General features: G+C 32.9%; 1 protein-coding gene across 1 annotated transcript in view; it reads left to right on the top strand.

Moving 5' to 3' along the window:
* The window catches only part of LOC308656519 (glycogen debranching enzyme-like), a 67,146-nt gene that overhangs the window by 28,450 nt on the left and 22,132 nt on the right, over positions 1 to 16,564 (top strand). The window contains 10 exon segments of the mRNA XM_081307695.1: positions 22 to 189; positions 308 to 443; positions 1,870 to 1,994; positions 2,290 to 2,402; positions 2,515 to 2,649; positions 5,801 to 5,931; positions 9,392 to 9,528; positions 9,801 to 9,934; positions 10,636 to 10,811; positions 15,320 to 15,422. Coding sequence (XP_081163821.1) covers positions 22 to 189; positions 308 to 443; positions 1,870 to 1,994; positions 2,290 to 2,402; positions 2,515 to 2,649; positions 5,801 to 5,931; positions 9,392 to 9,528; positions 9,801 to 9,934; positions 10,636 to 10,811; positions 15,320 to 15,422 — 1,358 coding nt within the window.

A 16,564-nucleotide genomic window follows, 5' to 3' on the forward strand; every position in this document is an offset into this window, starting at 1 on the left:
CCAAGTTTTACCTTTCTCCAGATATCAGTGGTTTCTGAAGAACGGTTTTATACTAAGTGGAATCCTGGAGCATCCCCATCAAATACCGGTGATGTCAATTTCCAAAGTGGAATTATTGCAGCCAGGCATGCTATCAATAAACTTCATCAAGAGCTTGGAGCCAAGGGCTTTATTCAGGCAAGAGACCAAGTTTCCTAAATGTCTTTCTGAAAGTTTACAGGGGAAGACTTCTCAGTTTGAGCACTCATTTACAATTTGAGTGCTAATTAAGTGCTTTTTTTCACTTCTCAGGTGTATGTTGGATCAGGTTGATGAAGATATAGTGGCCGTAACCAGACATTCACCCAGTATCCATCAGTCTGTTGTGGCTGTATCTAGAACTGCTTTCAGGAATCCCAAAACTTCATTTTACAGCAAGGAAGTGCCTCAAATGTGTATCCCCGGTAATGTAATCTAAAAATTGTTATTGTAATTATATCATTATATTAAATTATACTATAATGCCATATACCTCATTATTATATGTTCTATATAACAAATGCAAGTGTGAATGTAGTTAAACAGAGGAATTACAAATTTTGGATAACTTACATTTTTATTGCATGGAACAAAATCTGGGGAGAAATACACTCAAATATTAACCTTTTTTTGAATTTTAAAATGTTTTGTTTACATCTTAGTACATTCTGTTTTCCCTTAATGAACATTTATTTGTATTATACTCTGACATAGATAAATATTTCTTTTTATATATGTGACATACATTTATATATGTGTGTATAAGTATGTATTGCATTTGCACACATACACATATATAAACAAAAATGTAAAATAGTCTAACATGATACTTAAGATTCCTTGCAATCCATCCTCATCTACTATCCTACCCTGCATTATTCTACTGTTTCAGCCAAATAGATGTTTTCACTGTTTCCCAAGAAGTCTTATTTCTATCTGTATATGATTTATATCCTTCAAGGACTAAAGTTCCACTTCTTTGAAAAACCTATACATACTCAGTGATTTTTCTTTCTAAACATATAACAATCATATTCTATGTCTCTCTTTTGATACTTAATTATAAACTATATCCCTGAGATATGTTATTATTTCTAGACTTTTTTCTAGGTAAGTATATTTTATTTTCTTGTTATTACAGATAGTATATGATAGCATAGCATGATTCTGTGTAAGCAGCAACAGTACGACTTTGGAGAGTCTCATAAAAATAATCACATTCTATAGGTGTTCATTTCTGGTTGCTAAATATGTATAATTCTAATCTTTAAATATTATCAACCTGAATAGTTTTAGTGTTAAATATTCCTTACTTTTCTTAACTGTTAAATTTATATTCAGCAATCTCATTGAATCTTTACTAATATTCATAGATTTTTGTGTTTATTTTCTATTTTTTTTTAGTTGTCAATGGATACGATGATTTTATTTTATTTATTTATTTTTATGTGGTGCTGAGGATTGAACCTAGTGCCTCACATGTGCTAGGTGAGTACTCTACCTTTGAGCCACAACCTCAGCCCTATTTTCTATTTTTGATGCTGGGGATTGAACCCAGGGCCTCCTGCATGCTTAGCACATGCTCTACTACTGACCCGTGCTCCCAGCCCCATCCCTTCATAGTTACTTTTACAGAACTCCTTCACTGTACAGTATTATCTCAGGTTTTGTTTTGATCAGTAGTAATTCTTAAAACATTTCCATCAGTTAAGTCTACAAATTGTGATTTTAAGTGTATTTCGTATTTTGTCATTCAGTTTTTAATAAAATTTACTGTTTGGTAATATTCTTATTTAAATTTTGAATGTACATTAGGAACAATTTTTTGTTAACTTTTTAATATATTTGTAGGCAAAATTGAAGAAGTAGTTCTTGAAGCTAGAACTATTGAGAGAAATACAAAACCTTATAAGAAGGATGAGAATTCAATCAATGGGTTACCAAATATCACAGTAGAAATTAGACAGGCTGGGGATGTGGCTCAAGTGGTAGCGCGCTTGCCTGGCATGCGTGCGGCCCGGGTTCGATCCTCAGCACCACATACCAACAAAGATGTTGTGTCCGCCGAGAACTAAAAAATAAATATTAAAAATTCTCTCTCTCTCTCTCTCTCTCTCTCTCTCCTCTCTCACTCTCTCTTTAAAAAAAAAAAAAAAAAAAAGAAATTAGAGAACATATTCAGGTATTTGGGATTCACCTCTTTCTATTATGTTGAATATTTTAAGGTCATGAGAATTATTTGTTGAATGGATTTTCATAATTTTTTTCAAGCTTAATGAAAGTAAAATTGTTAAACAAGCTGGAGTTGCCACAAAAGGACCCAATGAATATATTCAAGAAATAGAATTTGAAAACTTGTCTCCAGGAAGTGTTGTAATATTCAGGTATGTAATTAGAGTTCAAATTATTGACTTTACTTATATTTAAAACAATTTAACTGTAAACTTTGAATAAATCACTCCTAAAAATCAACCATTTTTTATTAACATCATTCAGAATTAGTCTTGATCCACATGCACAAGTTGCTGTTGGAATTCTTCGAAATCATCTGACACAGTTCAGTCCTCACTTTAAATCTGGGAGCCTTGTTGTTGACAACGCAGATCCTATATTAAAAATCCCCTTTGCTTCGCAGGTATGTCTTATTTTATAGAGATTTAACATTTTTATAACTGGTGAGTTGTTGCTGTCTTGATTTAAACACGTTAAGGGTCCTCTCTGTCCATACTACTCAAAGTGTGGTGCAGGGACCAGCAGTGTCAGCATCAGCTGTTGTTATTATATTATCATTCATGTGGGTATTCACAGGAGTGCTTTCTCATTCTTGTGCAGTCTTTCTTCAGATATAGATATATACATGTCTACATAAACAGAGAGACATACACAATTTTATTGAACTGAGATTAGGTTCTATACATCACACTCCTTACTATATCATTTTTAAAAATTTTAACATATTATTCTATTATATGGCTATACCATGATTTATTCAATCATTTTCCATTTTGGACATCTAGAATGCTTCTAATTATTCCCTATTATTTATGTCTTTGTACATTCTTCTTGGAATAAATCTTTAATTATTCACTTTCTATCTGTTCCACTAATACTGAATAATATGGGTTTTGAAGCTTAGATGTAGGTTCAATTATAGTTTCATCACCATCAATATGATTTTAGACAAGTTATTAATAACTTTCTTCAGCTCAATCCTCATCTGGGAAAAAGGGCTTATAATAAATAGTATCTACCTTTTAGGTTTTGTAAGGATTAAATAGGGCAAATACAAACCACTTATAATAGAATGACTAGCACATAGAGGGCTTGATGTGTTTGCTCTCATTCTTACTAGGATAAGTTTCCAGAAATTAAATTTTGGGGTTAGATTGTATTATAAGATTGTGTCTTTCAGTCTATACTGCCAAGTCTTCTCCAGGAAGATTGTACTAATGAGACTATTCAGCTCAGTGTTAGAGTGTCCATCCTTACAATACTGAATATATATTATTGTAATGCAGTACGTTAAAGCTGAGTATAGACCCAGACTAGGTAAGAATTATTTTTTTTTGGATTCTTATTAGCTATAAGAAATAAGAATTAGTGCCTGTTAATGGAGAGTTATGAGAATTATTCATATAAAACACATCGTGTTTAACACACAGTAAATGATCATAAATGTTAGTTATTACTAATTAAATTGGTAAATATGAAGTATAAAATACTTTAAAATAACATCTCAACATATTAATTAAGTTTTTTGTCCATTTGTATTTATCTGGTGAAATGTCATTTTATATATTAGCCCATTTTTCTTTGGTGTTAAATTTTTGTTGTTTTATGAGCACATTTATTATTGAAGAAATTAAGAAATTAAGAAAGAATTAAGAAATTAAGAATTAAAGAATTAAGAAATTCAAACCGTTCTTACCAAAGTAGCTGCTAAAAAAACAATCTGCAATAGATGTATGTTTCTGTAGAATGCTTATAAAAGCACATTCCCCCTTGAACCTACTCTGATTATTTCAGGGCAAGGGCAAGAAATCTGCCTTCTAAACAGCTTTCAGGGTTATTCTTGTGGAAGGAGTCCACTGGCTACATGTTGGAAAAGAATGCCCTAAAGTGAAGTTGGTATTAAGTCTGCAAATGGTCAGTCTTGATTCATGAAATATAGCTGTGAGGAGAGAGGCCGAGATAGAGACAAAGCACAGCTCTAAGCCAAGACAGAACAAAAAGACAAAGAAGGATGTATGTTCAAGAGGACATATGTTCACATAAAATTGCAATTATGTAAAATGAAGTCACCTGAGCAACCAGGAATACAGGAAAATACAACTCAGTTATATTCATCTGCAGTCAGTTTTACAGTCTCAGTGCTAATTGAATGAAGGGAAATTAAGGCCACGACACTTAGATTTTCCTCTGACCATTATCAAGAACTATCTTTTTTTCTGGGAAGATACTGGTTTTTTGAATGATGGAACTGAGGGGCAGTGCAACCTGATACGAAAGATGGTGCCAGGAGAGAAATACAAAGGCAGAGACTGTTGTTTCTTAGGTGGTTAACTTTGACTTTTGATTATCCCTTTATTGATCCTTTGATAGATATTCCAAGTTTTTAAGATAAACAGCATAAAAAGTTCTTTATGTCACACTTATCAGGGAAAAAACTAAGTCTAACTGAAAGAACTAAAAAATAGACTTATAATATAAAGTATATAAAAAACCAAAAGATCTTTGTATTCTCCCCACCCCACCTCCAGTACTAGAGATTGAATCCAGGGATGCTTTACCACTGAATCACATCCCCAGGCCTGTTTATTTTTTTATTTTGAGACAGGGTTTCACTAAGTTGCTTAGGGCCTTGCTAAATTTCTGAGTCTGGCCTTGAATTTGAGATCCTCTTGTATTGGCTTCCTCAGCCACTGGGATTGCAGGTGTGCGCCACCACAGCTGGCTCCATCATGCCTTTTTTTTTTTTTAAAAAAAATCAATTTATTTATTTATTTTACAGAAGAATATACATTTTGACGTATAGTACACAAATGGAGCACAGCGTCTCATTCCTCTGGCTGTACATGGTTCAGAGTCACTCCAGTAGTGTAATCATACATATATATAGGATAATAATGTCTGTCTCTTTCTACTGTCCTTCCCTTCCCCACAACCACACCTTTCCCCTGACTCCTTTGACTTCCCTGTACACAAACCAGTGTCCCATCATTTTTCCCTATCCCCCACCCCACTATGGATCAGCATTCACTTATCAGAAAAAACATTCAGCTTTTGGTTTTTTGGGATTGGCTTATTTCACTTAGCATGATGTTCTCTAGTTCCATCCATTTACCTGCCTATGTCATAATTTCAGTTTTCTTTAAGGCTGGGTAATATTCCATTGTGTGTATGTATCATATTTTCTTCATCCTTTCCTTTGTTGAAGGGCATCTAGGTTTGTTTCATAGTTTAGCTATTGAATTGAGCTGCTATAAACATTGATGTGGTTGTGTCACTGTAGTATGCTGATTTTAAGTCCTCCATCATGCTTTAATCAATAAAATTTGGTACTTTAATCATGTACTTGGTTTTGGAGTAATATTGGTTGTAATTTAATTTCTAGCATCTTGATTACTATTTATAACATATATATGATGTTTATTTCAATACTGAGTTCCTAAAATGTACATTACTAACATACTTTATAATGCAGGTTTTATTCTTTTGCTTTTATTAAAAGCAAGTAAAAGTCAGTATATTTAACCATTTATCTTTGTTTTTCAATTCTTAGTATTGCCTCTAAATTAACTTTGACTGAGCTAAATCAGATACTTTACCGATGTGAATCAGAAGAACAGGAAGATGGTGGAGGTTGCTATGACATACCAAACTGGTCTTCCCTTAAATATGCAGGTCTTCAAGGTAAGCAAGTATAAGAACAGACAAACTTTTCATTTTTCTTTTACAGACATACAATGTCTTCTTTAAATAAATAGGAGTATGGGCTGAGAGTGCAGCTGCCTGGGTTCAAACTGTGACTCTGCTCCATACTCATTGACCTTTGGCAAGTAACATAATCTCTCTGTACCCCAGTTCCTGCCTCAGTAAGATGTGAATAAATTGACTAATTCAGAAGGCTTCATGAGGAGTAAATAAAATCATTCAAGTAAAACACGATAACCAGGGTATAGCATAAGGTATTCACTCAGTAAATGCTACCTAGAATTACTGGTCCTCTGTCATTCGTTCAAATCATTTAGAATTCTTAAATATACTTTAACCTTAATTAATATTTTTTGACTTGGTTGATTATGTTCAAAAAGCAGAATATGTTTGTTTAGTCTCCAAAAGAAACTGAGTTATAAATATAACACATTCTTCTTCCTCCTTCATCTAATTGGACTAATTGGATTTTTGTTCTTATTGCATATTTGTTTCCTCCTATAAAGGAACTTACAGGGCTAGGGACATGACTCAGTGGTAGAGTTCTTGTCTAGCATGCTGAAGGCCCTGGGTTTGATTCCCAGCATCTAAGAGAGGGAGTGGGGAACAAACTTATATTAGTATATTATGTAGTTAGAGTATTTATAAGATGGGTTATAGAAACCAAATATTTAACTATGAGTTTAATATTAATCTGTCTGGTTGGTAATATTTTCCCAGATTTTTGTATAAGAAATTTGGTTTATCAAACCCATATTTCTGGTTCATATATTTTCCCATTTGTCATGCCTCTTTTTTGACCTTTATTTCTTTGTCACTTAACCCTTCTTTAAGGACCAGTTTCATTTTTACACCTTCCATAAAGCCTTTCCTTTTATTTTTATTTTTTTAACGTTTTGTTTTCATTGCAGTACCAGGGATTAAACCCAGGGATGCTCTTCCACTGAGCTGCATCCCCTGCCTTTTTTTATTGTTTAATCTTGAGACAGAGTTGCACTAAGTTGCCCAGGCTGGCCTTGAACTTGCAGTCCTCCAAACCCAGCCTCCCAAATTGCTGGGATTACAGGTGTGTACCGTCTTGCCCAGCTGAACTTTTACAAACTATCGCTTTGCTTTCTTCAGTAATTTCTTTGTTCTCCAGACAGACACCCATTACCTTTATTTACTATACTTTCTGGAATATATTACCTTATTTTGGTACTTATAATTTTTTATGAATTTTTATCATTGTATTTAAGAAGCAGGCTCTAAAACTAGACCTAGGTTCCACTGAGTAGCTGCATAACCTTAGAGTAGTTAAACTCTCTATGGTTCAGTTTTCTCATTGAAAAATGTCGCTAATAATAGTATCTATCACAAGGGATTGTTGATAGAATGAAGGGAGTTAATGCATTTAATACACTTAGACAATACGGAGTTCATAATAAGCACTTAGGAAGTGTTTACTCTAAAATTCTACTAAGATTATAACTTGAGAAAGAAGAATGTAGCTTTTAATCTTTTTTGTGGTTCTTGTCTTCAGCTTTTATACCTCCTACTAAAGCAAGCACATAAGTTCTAGTAAATTTTTCTGAGACCTGTTGTACTTATTGGCAAAACAAAGTATTTTGTTCTATGAGTAGTAAGTAAATGTATCTGTTAGTTGTTTTAAGCAGTTACCCTACTCCATTTTCACTCTAGCTGTTGTTCCTTCCTCCACACTTAATTCCATCCCTTTGGTCACTATCAGATCTGTTTCCTGAAACACTGTTCCCATCATATTTCATTGTTCAACATTGGTACCAATATTTACTGAGCAACATTCACCTTTCACAAACGTTTTAGGACATATGTAGAATGTTATTTTATACTGTCTTGCTTTCCAGATTTTTTGTATTTAAGCTTTATTTCCCAAATTTTCCTTCCCTTGAAGGAAAAACTTTATCTTAAATTTATTTATTTCTCAGAGTATACCATATACACAGTTCATGGATTCATTAAATTCTAACTAAATTTAGTTGATATCACTGAAACAAACATAACATTTTTAATAAGGTGGGAATGATTAATTTTTAATTTTTATTGGTTCTTTTTAGTTATACATGACAGTAGAGTGTATTTTGATATAACTATATAAGCAGGGAATGTATTTTATTCTAATTAGGGCATCATTCTTGTGGATGTACACCTGGGTGGGATTCACAGTGGGGTATTCATACATATACATAGCAAAATTATGTAAGATTAATTCCATTACCTTTTCTTTTTCTATTCCCCCTCCCTTCCCTCCATTCCCCTTTGTCTAATCTGAACTTCTGTTTTCTCACCACCCCGCCTTATTGTGGGTTAGCTTCCATGTATCAGTGAAAACTTTTGGTTTTTGAGGATTGGCTTATTTCTCTTAGCATGATAGTCTTCAGGTTCATCATTTACTGGCAAATGTCATAAAGGCTGAGTAATACTCCATTGTGTATATATACCACATTTTATTTTTATCCATTCATCTTTTGATGTGCACTGAGATTTCATTTCACTCCAGTGAGAATGGCAATTATCAAGAATCCAAGTAACAATAATAAATGTTGGGAAGGACATGGGGGAAAAGGTACACTTATACATTGTTGGTGGGACTACAAATTGGTGCAGTCACTCTGGAATACGGTATGGAGGGAGATTCCTTAGAAAACTAGGAATGGAACCACCATTTGACCCACTCCTTAGCATATATCCAAACAATTTAAAATCACATACTACAGTCATGCAGGCATTATAGCAGCATAATTCACAGTAGCTAAGCTCTGATTATCTTGTTGAATGATAAAAGAAATGCAATTGTTCTTTCATTGAATAGCAGACTCTGCTATGTACACATAGACATTCTAATGCATCTATTTGAGAATTTTGCCTAATAATTAATAATTTTGCCTAAATGAGAATTTGCCTAATATCTCACTTTGATAATTTGCTTACTTTGAAGTGCCTCCTCAGAGTCCCTCTAAAGCAAGCTTTATTCTTCTTATCACCAAAGGTATTCTTGCTTTCTCTGAGACCAGTTCTGTGATTTTCTTAAATCTTGCCTGAATAATAATGAATTTACCACTTTTTAACATGGAAAGATACAGGATTATCAATTTTTTCTTCTTTATGCCTTAAGGCAAAAGTAAAAATGCCAATTGACTTTGAATATTATAAAAATAAAAAAAGTAGACCAGTGCCACAAGTTATAACTTTTGGGAAGCTTTGTATGAATTGTGGCAGTAGTCTCCATCAACATGCCTTTGCATCCTGGTTCCAGTCCATACCACCACACTTTCCTTCTACTATGCTGAGTGCCATTGTGGACTAAGTGGCCATTTTGTCTGCTTCTCTGTTCACATCAAATCATCAGGACTAGTCATAACTCACCTATGGGACATTTTGACTCTATCAGTAATGCAGCATGGTATATCTGAATTTTCAGGACTAATGTCCGTATTGGCAGAAATAAGACCAAAGAATGACTTGGGGCATCCTTTCTGTGAAAATTTGAGATCTGGAGATTGGATGATTGATTATGTCAGTGGCCGGCTTATTTCACGTTCAGGAAATATTGCTGAAGTAAGTATTAAATAATTAAGCTGTGTTCTAGTCTAAAATAAGCAAAGGCACAATAAGAATTATTATATATAGATATATACATTATATATAATGTATATATCTATATATAATATTTACCTGTTTTCCTCCCTTCTTTGTGTTTCTAGTTTTAATACATGGAAATTTGATTCATGAATTATTGGGTAGCACAGTTTCATGTTATGATTTATCTCTTAAAATATGCGTGGCCTGTGAACACACCAAATTAACTTTTTAAATTATTTTTACAACAGGTTGGTAAATGGTTGCAGGCTATGTTCTTCTACTTGAAGCAGATCCCACGATACCTTATCCCATGTTACTTTGATGCTATATTAACTGGTGCATACACCACTCTTCTGGATGCAGCATGGAAGCAGATGTCAAGGTATATCCAACAAAGCTTACGTAAATAGGTGTGTTTGCATAGAAACTATACACAGAGTCACTTTATACATGCTCTTAAAAGTCCAAAGCATGAATTTTAGAGACTCAAGAGCTGGAAAAGTATTTAAGTGGAGAGTAAATTTATTAACATCCTTTAGTCTGAAACATACAAAAACAAACCCATGTAAAATCTGTTCTATATAAAATATGTTTGGGAAAAATTAACTTGTTTATGTTATTTGTTTCTATTTATTTATTCATTGATTTGTTAAATTTAATTGATATAATGTTTAGAATATGTACATAGAGTTCTTTCTCTAATTTTCATCAATTAAAAGAAAAAATATTCTGGTATTATTATGAATGAAATCTGCCTTTTACAATGAAATTTTCTAAAATGAAACTACAAATGGAAATGAATTATGAGAGCCAGCAAGTTGATTTGGGCATGTTTTCAGATTTTTCAGAAAGAAAAAGCACTTCAATTCTGCCATTTGTGTTACAACAAGGCCTGGACTAAAGCCGGCTAAAATAATGGATGCCATGAAAGCAGCTCTGAAATCTAATCAAATTGAACATTTTTTTTTCCTACTGTATTACTATCTTTATACATTTGTGTGGAGAAATCATTTGAAGGGGAAAACCAGAATAAAACTGCTAAAAAGTTTTGTATTTTTACAGATCATATCACTTTCATTACAGCTTTGTTCAGAATGGTTCAACCTTTGTGAAACACCTTTCACTGGGTTCAGTCCAAATGTGTGGAGTAGGAAAATTCCCTTCTCTGCCACTTCTTTCACCTTCCCTTCTGGATGTACCATATAGGTTGAATGAGATCACAAAGGAAAAGCAGCAGTGTTGTGCTTCTTTAGCTGCAGGTAAGGAATTTTGTAGAAGGTTAAAATGTATAAGTCAATAGTATTCAAAAGGAAAACTTACAAGAAAAAGACTTTTTAAAAAAATTAATGAAGTTATCCAAGACTGTATATTATTGCTTAGTAAAATTTCATAGATACTCCTAAAATACTAACCATGTTATTATTTAGTTATAACTGTGTGTGAGGCATTTATGTGTGTTTTTATTGTATCTGGTTAATCCTTCTCTTCCAACTCATGGTATTATTTTAAATAATATTTAAAATATATGTTTTAAATCATTATTTTACAACCCATTTTCCTGTATCTCTTCCCAGTTTTTAAAATAAACTTATCTAAAGATCATTTAAAGGTGTCCTATAAGTTACAAAACACAAAACTGATTTTAAATAATTATTATATGGGGATTGGGGTTGTGGTTCAGTGGTGGAATGCTTGCCTAGCATCTGTGAGGCACTGGATTCAATTATCAGCACTGCATATAAATAAATGAATAAATTTAAGGTCTATCAACATCTAATAAATTTTTTTGTTTTTTTTTAATATTTTTTCAGTTGTTGATAGACCTTTATTTTATTTATTTATATGTGGTGCTGAGAATCTAACCCAGTGCCTCACATATGCCAGGCAAGTGCACTAACCCTGAGCCATAGCCCCAGCCACAAGTAATAAAACTTTTTTAAGAAATTAATATTATTATGCATCTAGATACTGTCAATTGGACATAAAATACTTCCAGCCATGCTTATTGGCATCTGTTCCTGAAAGTAGATTAAAAAATTTAATCAAATAACAAATATGAGTAAGCAAAATAGGATAAAGAACAGGCTTTCTTTTTAAATAAATAAATTTCCATCATATTTCTGGAAAATGTTTAATACTTGAGGTCACTGAAATTGAGAATTCTCAAAACTAACCTGAAATATGTGAAATTGTAGAAAGTATTATATATTCATGGCTCCCTCTGTTAAATTTAAATTTCTTTAAATTTGTATCTGCTCAGATCAAATGAAAAGGCTTCATGGTACCCAACAACTACAATAAAAATTACCTTTTCATTTAGAATGATCATAAAAAAATCATAAAACTCTTTTTTGGGAGTGGAGATGTAGCTCAGGGGTAGAGTGCTTGCCAAATATATGTGAGGCCCTAGGATCAATCCCTATCACCACAAAAATGAAAAAATAAAACAATTTTATTAAAGAATGAAATTAAAACTCTGGTTTAGTTCTATAATTGTTTCATATTTTCACTTGACTGTTTGATCTTCTAGTACCTGTCATTTCCCAAAGAATCCATGCAAATACTCGTGAAACTGAACTGAGCCATTGTGGGGGAAAAACATGCTGATATGAAGAATTTTAGGTTTTAGCCTATTTCATAGAAGCCTATTACATCAAATAAATCTCAGTCTTTTGATTGTATGCTGTTGCTGTTAAATACCCCTAATACATGCATTTATTTATAAATTGTATACCAATATATGTTAATGGTACCTGATACGCTTACATCCAAGTATAGTATAGTAAGTAAATAGAAATTCTGGTATTTTCTTCTAGCATGGAATGTTTTGCCTAGTGCTTACTGGCAAAAATAGAATAAACTCAGATTTGCAGGTAGGTTTTTTGGAGGTTCATTTTAAAATGGCTGGGAATTCATTTCTTTGGTGATAGTATTACAAAACATGTTATAATTATAAACTTTTATAATAATTGACAAAACAGAAATTATTCCAAAGATATATGATCTATAAGTTGTATACTCTCAGAGATGAAAAGGTTAATATGGGTGTGTGGGGAGGGAAGAATAGATGTTTGTTTGTTGGATTAGTCAAAGGGGAGTGAACAGAAGCAGAGATGGTAATAGGAAGCCTGTAGAATGAACTGGGCAGTAACTTTCCTGTGTACATTATGAACACGTGACCAGTGTAACTCCACATCATGTACAACCACAAAAATGGGAAGTATATTCCCTGTATATATAATATGTCCAAATATACTCTACTCTCATGTATATCTAAAAAGAACAAATTAAAAAAGTTAATATATATATTTCCACATACCAGTGATACAGATTTTATAGCCTTTCCTTTTTAACAAAGACAGACTGTATATATTTTAGGATATACAAATTTAAAGTCACCTTTGAATCTCTCTATCTAGGTTTCCTACAAAATGTTGAATGGGTTAAACTATAGGAATGCTGTCTGACACAGACTGCTACCTATGTTAGCTGCTGTCATTGTCATCATCATCAAAGTTTGTAGCCATCAATCATGTATATCAACCATTATTTAAAAATACACAGTGTGGGCTGGGATTGTGCCTAGTAAGAGTGAGGAACTGGGTTCAATTCTCAGTTATGCATATAAATAAACAAAGTCCATTGACAACTAAAAAACATACTTAAAAAAACAGTGTGTTTAGGGAAACTCTGTACTATCATTTTGGAGATAGCATAGAAAAAATGTCTAATGTTGCCCTTTGTTCCAATATTTCTCTTTGTCTTCTTCCTCTTTTTCTTTCTCTCTCTCTTTTTTTAGGGGGGGTCCCCTTTGGCACTGGGGACTGAACCTAGGGTGCTTAACCACTGAGCCACATCTCCACCCTTTTTAAATTTTTACTTTGAGACCGGGTCTCACTAAATTGCTTAGGGCCTGCTGGCTTTGAACTTGTGATCCTTCTGCCTCTATCTCCTGAATTTCTGGGATTATAAGTCTGTGCCACTGTACCTGGCTGCTTCACCATTTTTTGACTATTTTTTTTTTTTTTAGTACAAATAACAGCTAACAATCATTTTTCTTCAAACGTTTTATAAAAAACCAACTGGACTGGGAATGTAAGTCAGTGGTAGAGCACTTGCCTAACATGTACAAGGAACTTTCTTCAATCCCCTGAATCACAGGGAAAAAAAAAAATAAAGAAACTCAAATCAGTTTAAAAGTAAAATTTTAGAATTTTTCCTATTACATATCCTATTTTTATCTTACACATAAAAGTTGTAATTACCAGGAATGTTCATTATTTAGCATACAAGATCCCGTTTTCATCTGCAAAAAATTTTTATGAAAGTATAACACTTTTTAAAAATTCATTTATTTTTACTTTTCCTTTTTTGAGGGGGCAGGTACTGAAGGTTGAAACTAGGGGTGCTTTATAACTGAGCTTCATCCTAGACCTTTTTTATTTTATTTTATTTTTTTTTTTTAGCCAGGATCTCATTAAGTTGCTGAGGGCTTTGCTAAATTGTTGAGACTGGCCTCAAACTCGTGAACTTCATGCTTCAGCATTACAGATTGTTGGGATTACAGTCTTGTGCCACCACACCCAGCCAAAATATATTTATTTTCAATTGACAAACATTATATTTACTTATTGTATACAAAGTGTAACAGTATTAATTTATTTTAAATTAATAGGAAATTTGGTAATATGTTTGACTCCAGAATAATAGAGTAATATACATATTTAGTTGGTTATCATTCAGGTAATCATTTCATATTTAAATTTATTTATTATCCTTAAAGACACGGTAGAATCTTTAAAGCATGTACTTAGTATCATATTATATTACTTTATATGTTAAATATTTGATTTCTTGCTTTTAATTTATTAAAGGTTTTTGTCTTTTTAAAGATATCTTGAAATCAGTTGCCTAGCAATCTTAAAATCAATTGTCTAGCATTTGTTCTTGGGGCAGAGGATATAACTCAGTGGTAAAGTGCTGGCATAGCATTCAGGAGTCCCTGGGTACTATCCCCAGAACCTCAAAAAAAAAAAAAAAAATCTAGCACTGTTTTCTAATCTCCTTTGGGTCTTTTAAAAATCTGGTAAATCAAATGTGGTGGTACACACTATATTCCGAGCATCAGAAGCTGAAACTGGAGAATGCCTGCGCAACATAGAAAGAGCCTATCTCCAACAAACAATCAAAAAATAACCTGATAAGAGTATAGAATTGGGGCTGGGGTTGTGGCTCAGCAGTAGAGCACTTGCCTGGCATGTGCGGGACCCTGGGTTTGATCCTTAGCAATACATATAAATCAATAAAATAAAGGTATGTGTCCAACTACAACTAAAAACTAAATATTTTTTAAAAAGAAGAAGAATTGCTCTGGGGGTGGTGGCACATGCCTATAATCCTACTGACTCAGGAGTTGGAGGCAGGAGGATCATGAGTTTAAAGCTAGCCTCAGGAATTAAGGCATGCTGACCCTAAGGAATGTAGTGAGACCCTGTCTCAAAATTAATAAAAAAGCCTGGAAATTTGGCTCAGTGGTTATATATGTATGTATGTATGTGTATGTGTGTGTGTGTGTGTGTGTATATATATATATATATATAAATATAAATTTCATTCCATAAAAGTTGACATACCGGGCATACATTTTGTAGATAATTTTAGAGAGTTTGTAGACACATTGTAACTTACTCTTCTACCTCATGCTTAGAGTAACTATTGTGTGATAATACAGTTTATTATATTTACATATATTTATCTTTTCTGTTAGGCTTACCTCATTTTTCTTCTGGTCTTTTCCGCTGCTGGGGAAGGGATACTTTTATTGCACTTAAAGTTTTACTGCTGGTTACTGGACGATATTTAGAAGCCAGGTAAGAGATCATCTAAAAAGTTGCAATGTAAGTTTATGTCTTAATGTTTTCTGTATGTTCTTCAAACCTTTCTTCTGATCCATCTAATCTCAACATTTGAGAGGTATGTTTTCCATAAATTTTTCAATGGTATTTTTATAAATGTTCGTTGAAAAATATAAGAAAAAATTAAAGGAGGGAAAACTCTTTGAATTTACCAAGTTCTACTCATTCATATTATAGGTTAGGTTTTTATGTTCAGAATTTGTAAGTTTATTTTTATAAGATAAAATTTTTGATCATTTTATGTCTTTTATAATGAAGTTACTGCTGGCTTGTTGAATCTTACAGAAAAAAAAAAAAAGATAGCAGCTTTCCTTCTGTTTGCTGCAAGCTTGTAAGCTCCAGTTTCCAGATTCAAAGTGATCTTTTCTTATGTCACACAATAATATAAATGAATTTATTGGAGGTTGAAAAGAAAGTTCTGCAGCAGTGTGATTCAGAATGTTCCACAAACCAGTACTAACAGCATCATCTGAGAACTTGTTAGAAATGCCTATTCTTTGTGCCTATGGCAGACCCCCTGAATCTTAACCTGGGGATGGAGAGGGAAAGGTTGGTAGGAGAAACTGTATTCACATCATCTAGGTAGCAATCACCAACTGGAAGTCTGGTTAGGAAATGCGAAATGGAACAACTATTTTGACTACCTATACCACAGGGGTGGTTTTCCTTCCTCCCTTTGTAGAGGTATTCATGGATCAGAAATCTTTTTATTCAGTTTTCATGTGTATGACATTTTTCTGGAGGGTCAAGATTGCTAGAACTCTCACCTTTTATTAATTGGGAATGTCATGTGCATACGGACCCTTTTGTATTTTAGAAAACAAAACTTTCCTATTATACTATTACTGGATAAACATTAAACTGAAACATAGAATTAATAAAATTTCTGAATGTTTTAGTTAAGAAGCATTAAAGTCTAGATGTTTTTAAATGACTTTTTCCAAGATCATACAGGTTGACAAAGCTAGGATTTAGACCTCAGCCATATTATTTCTTAATTTTATGATCTTTCCAGAACACAACTCCATCTTACAAATGAGATACACTAAATCTTACATCTCATTTGGTGTATGATAGTAGAATACTATTTTTAAATT

This window comes from Spermophilus citellus (genome assembly GCF_964194105.1).
Source record: "Spermophilus citellus genome assembly, chromosome: 9".
Lineage (NCBI taxonomy): Eukaryota > Metazoa > Chordata > Mammalia > Rodentia > Sciuridae > Spermophilus > Spermophilus citellus.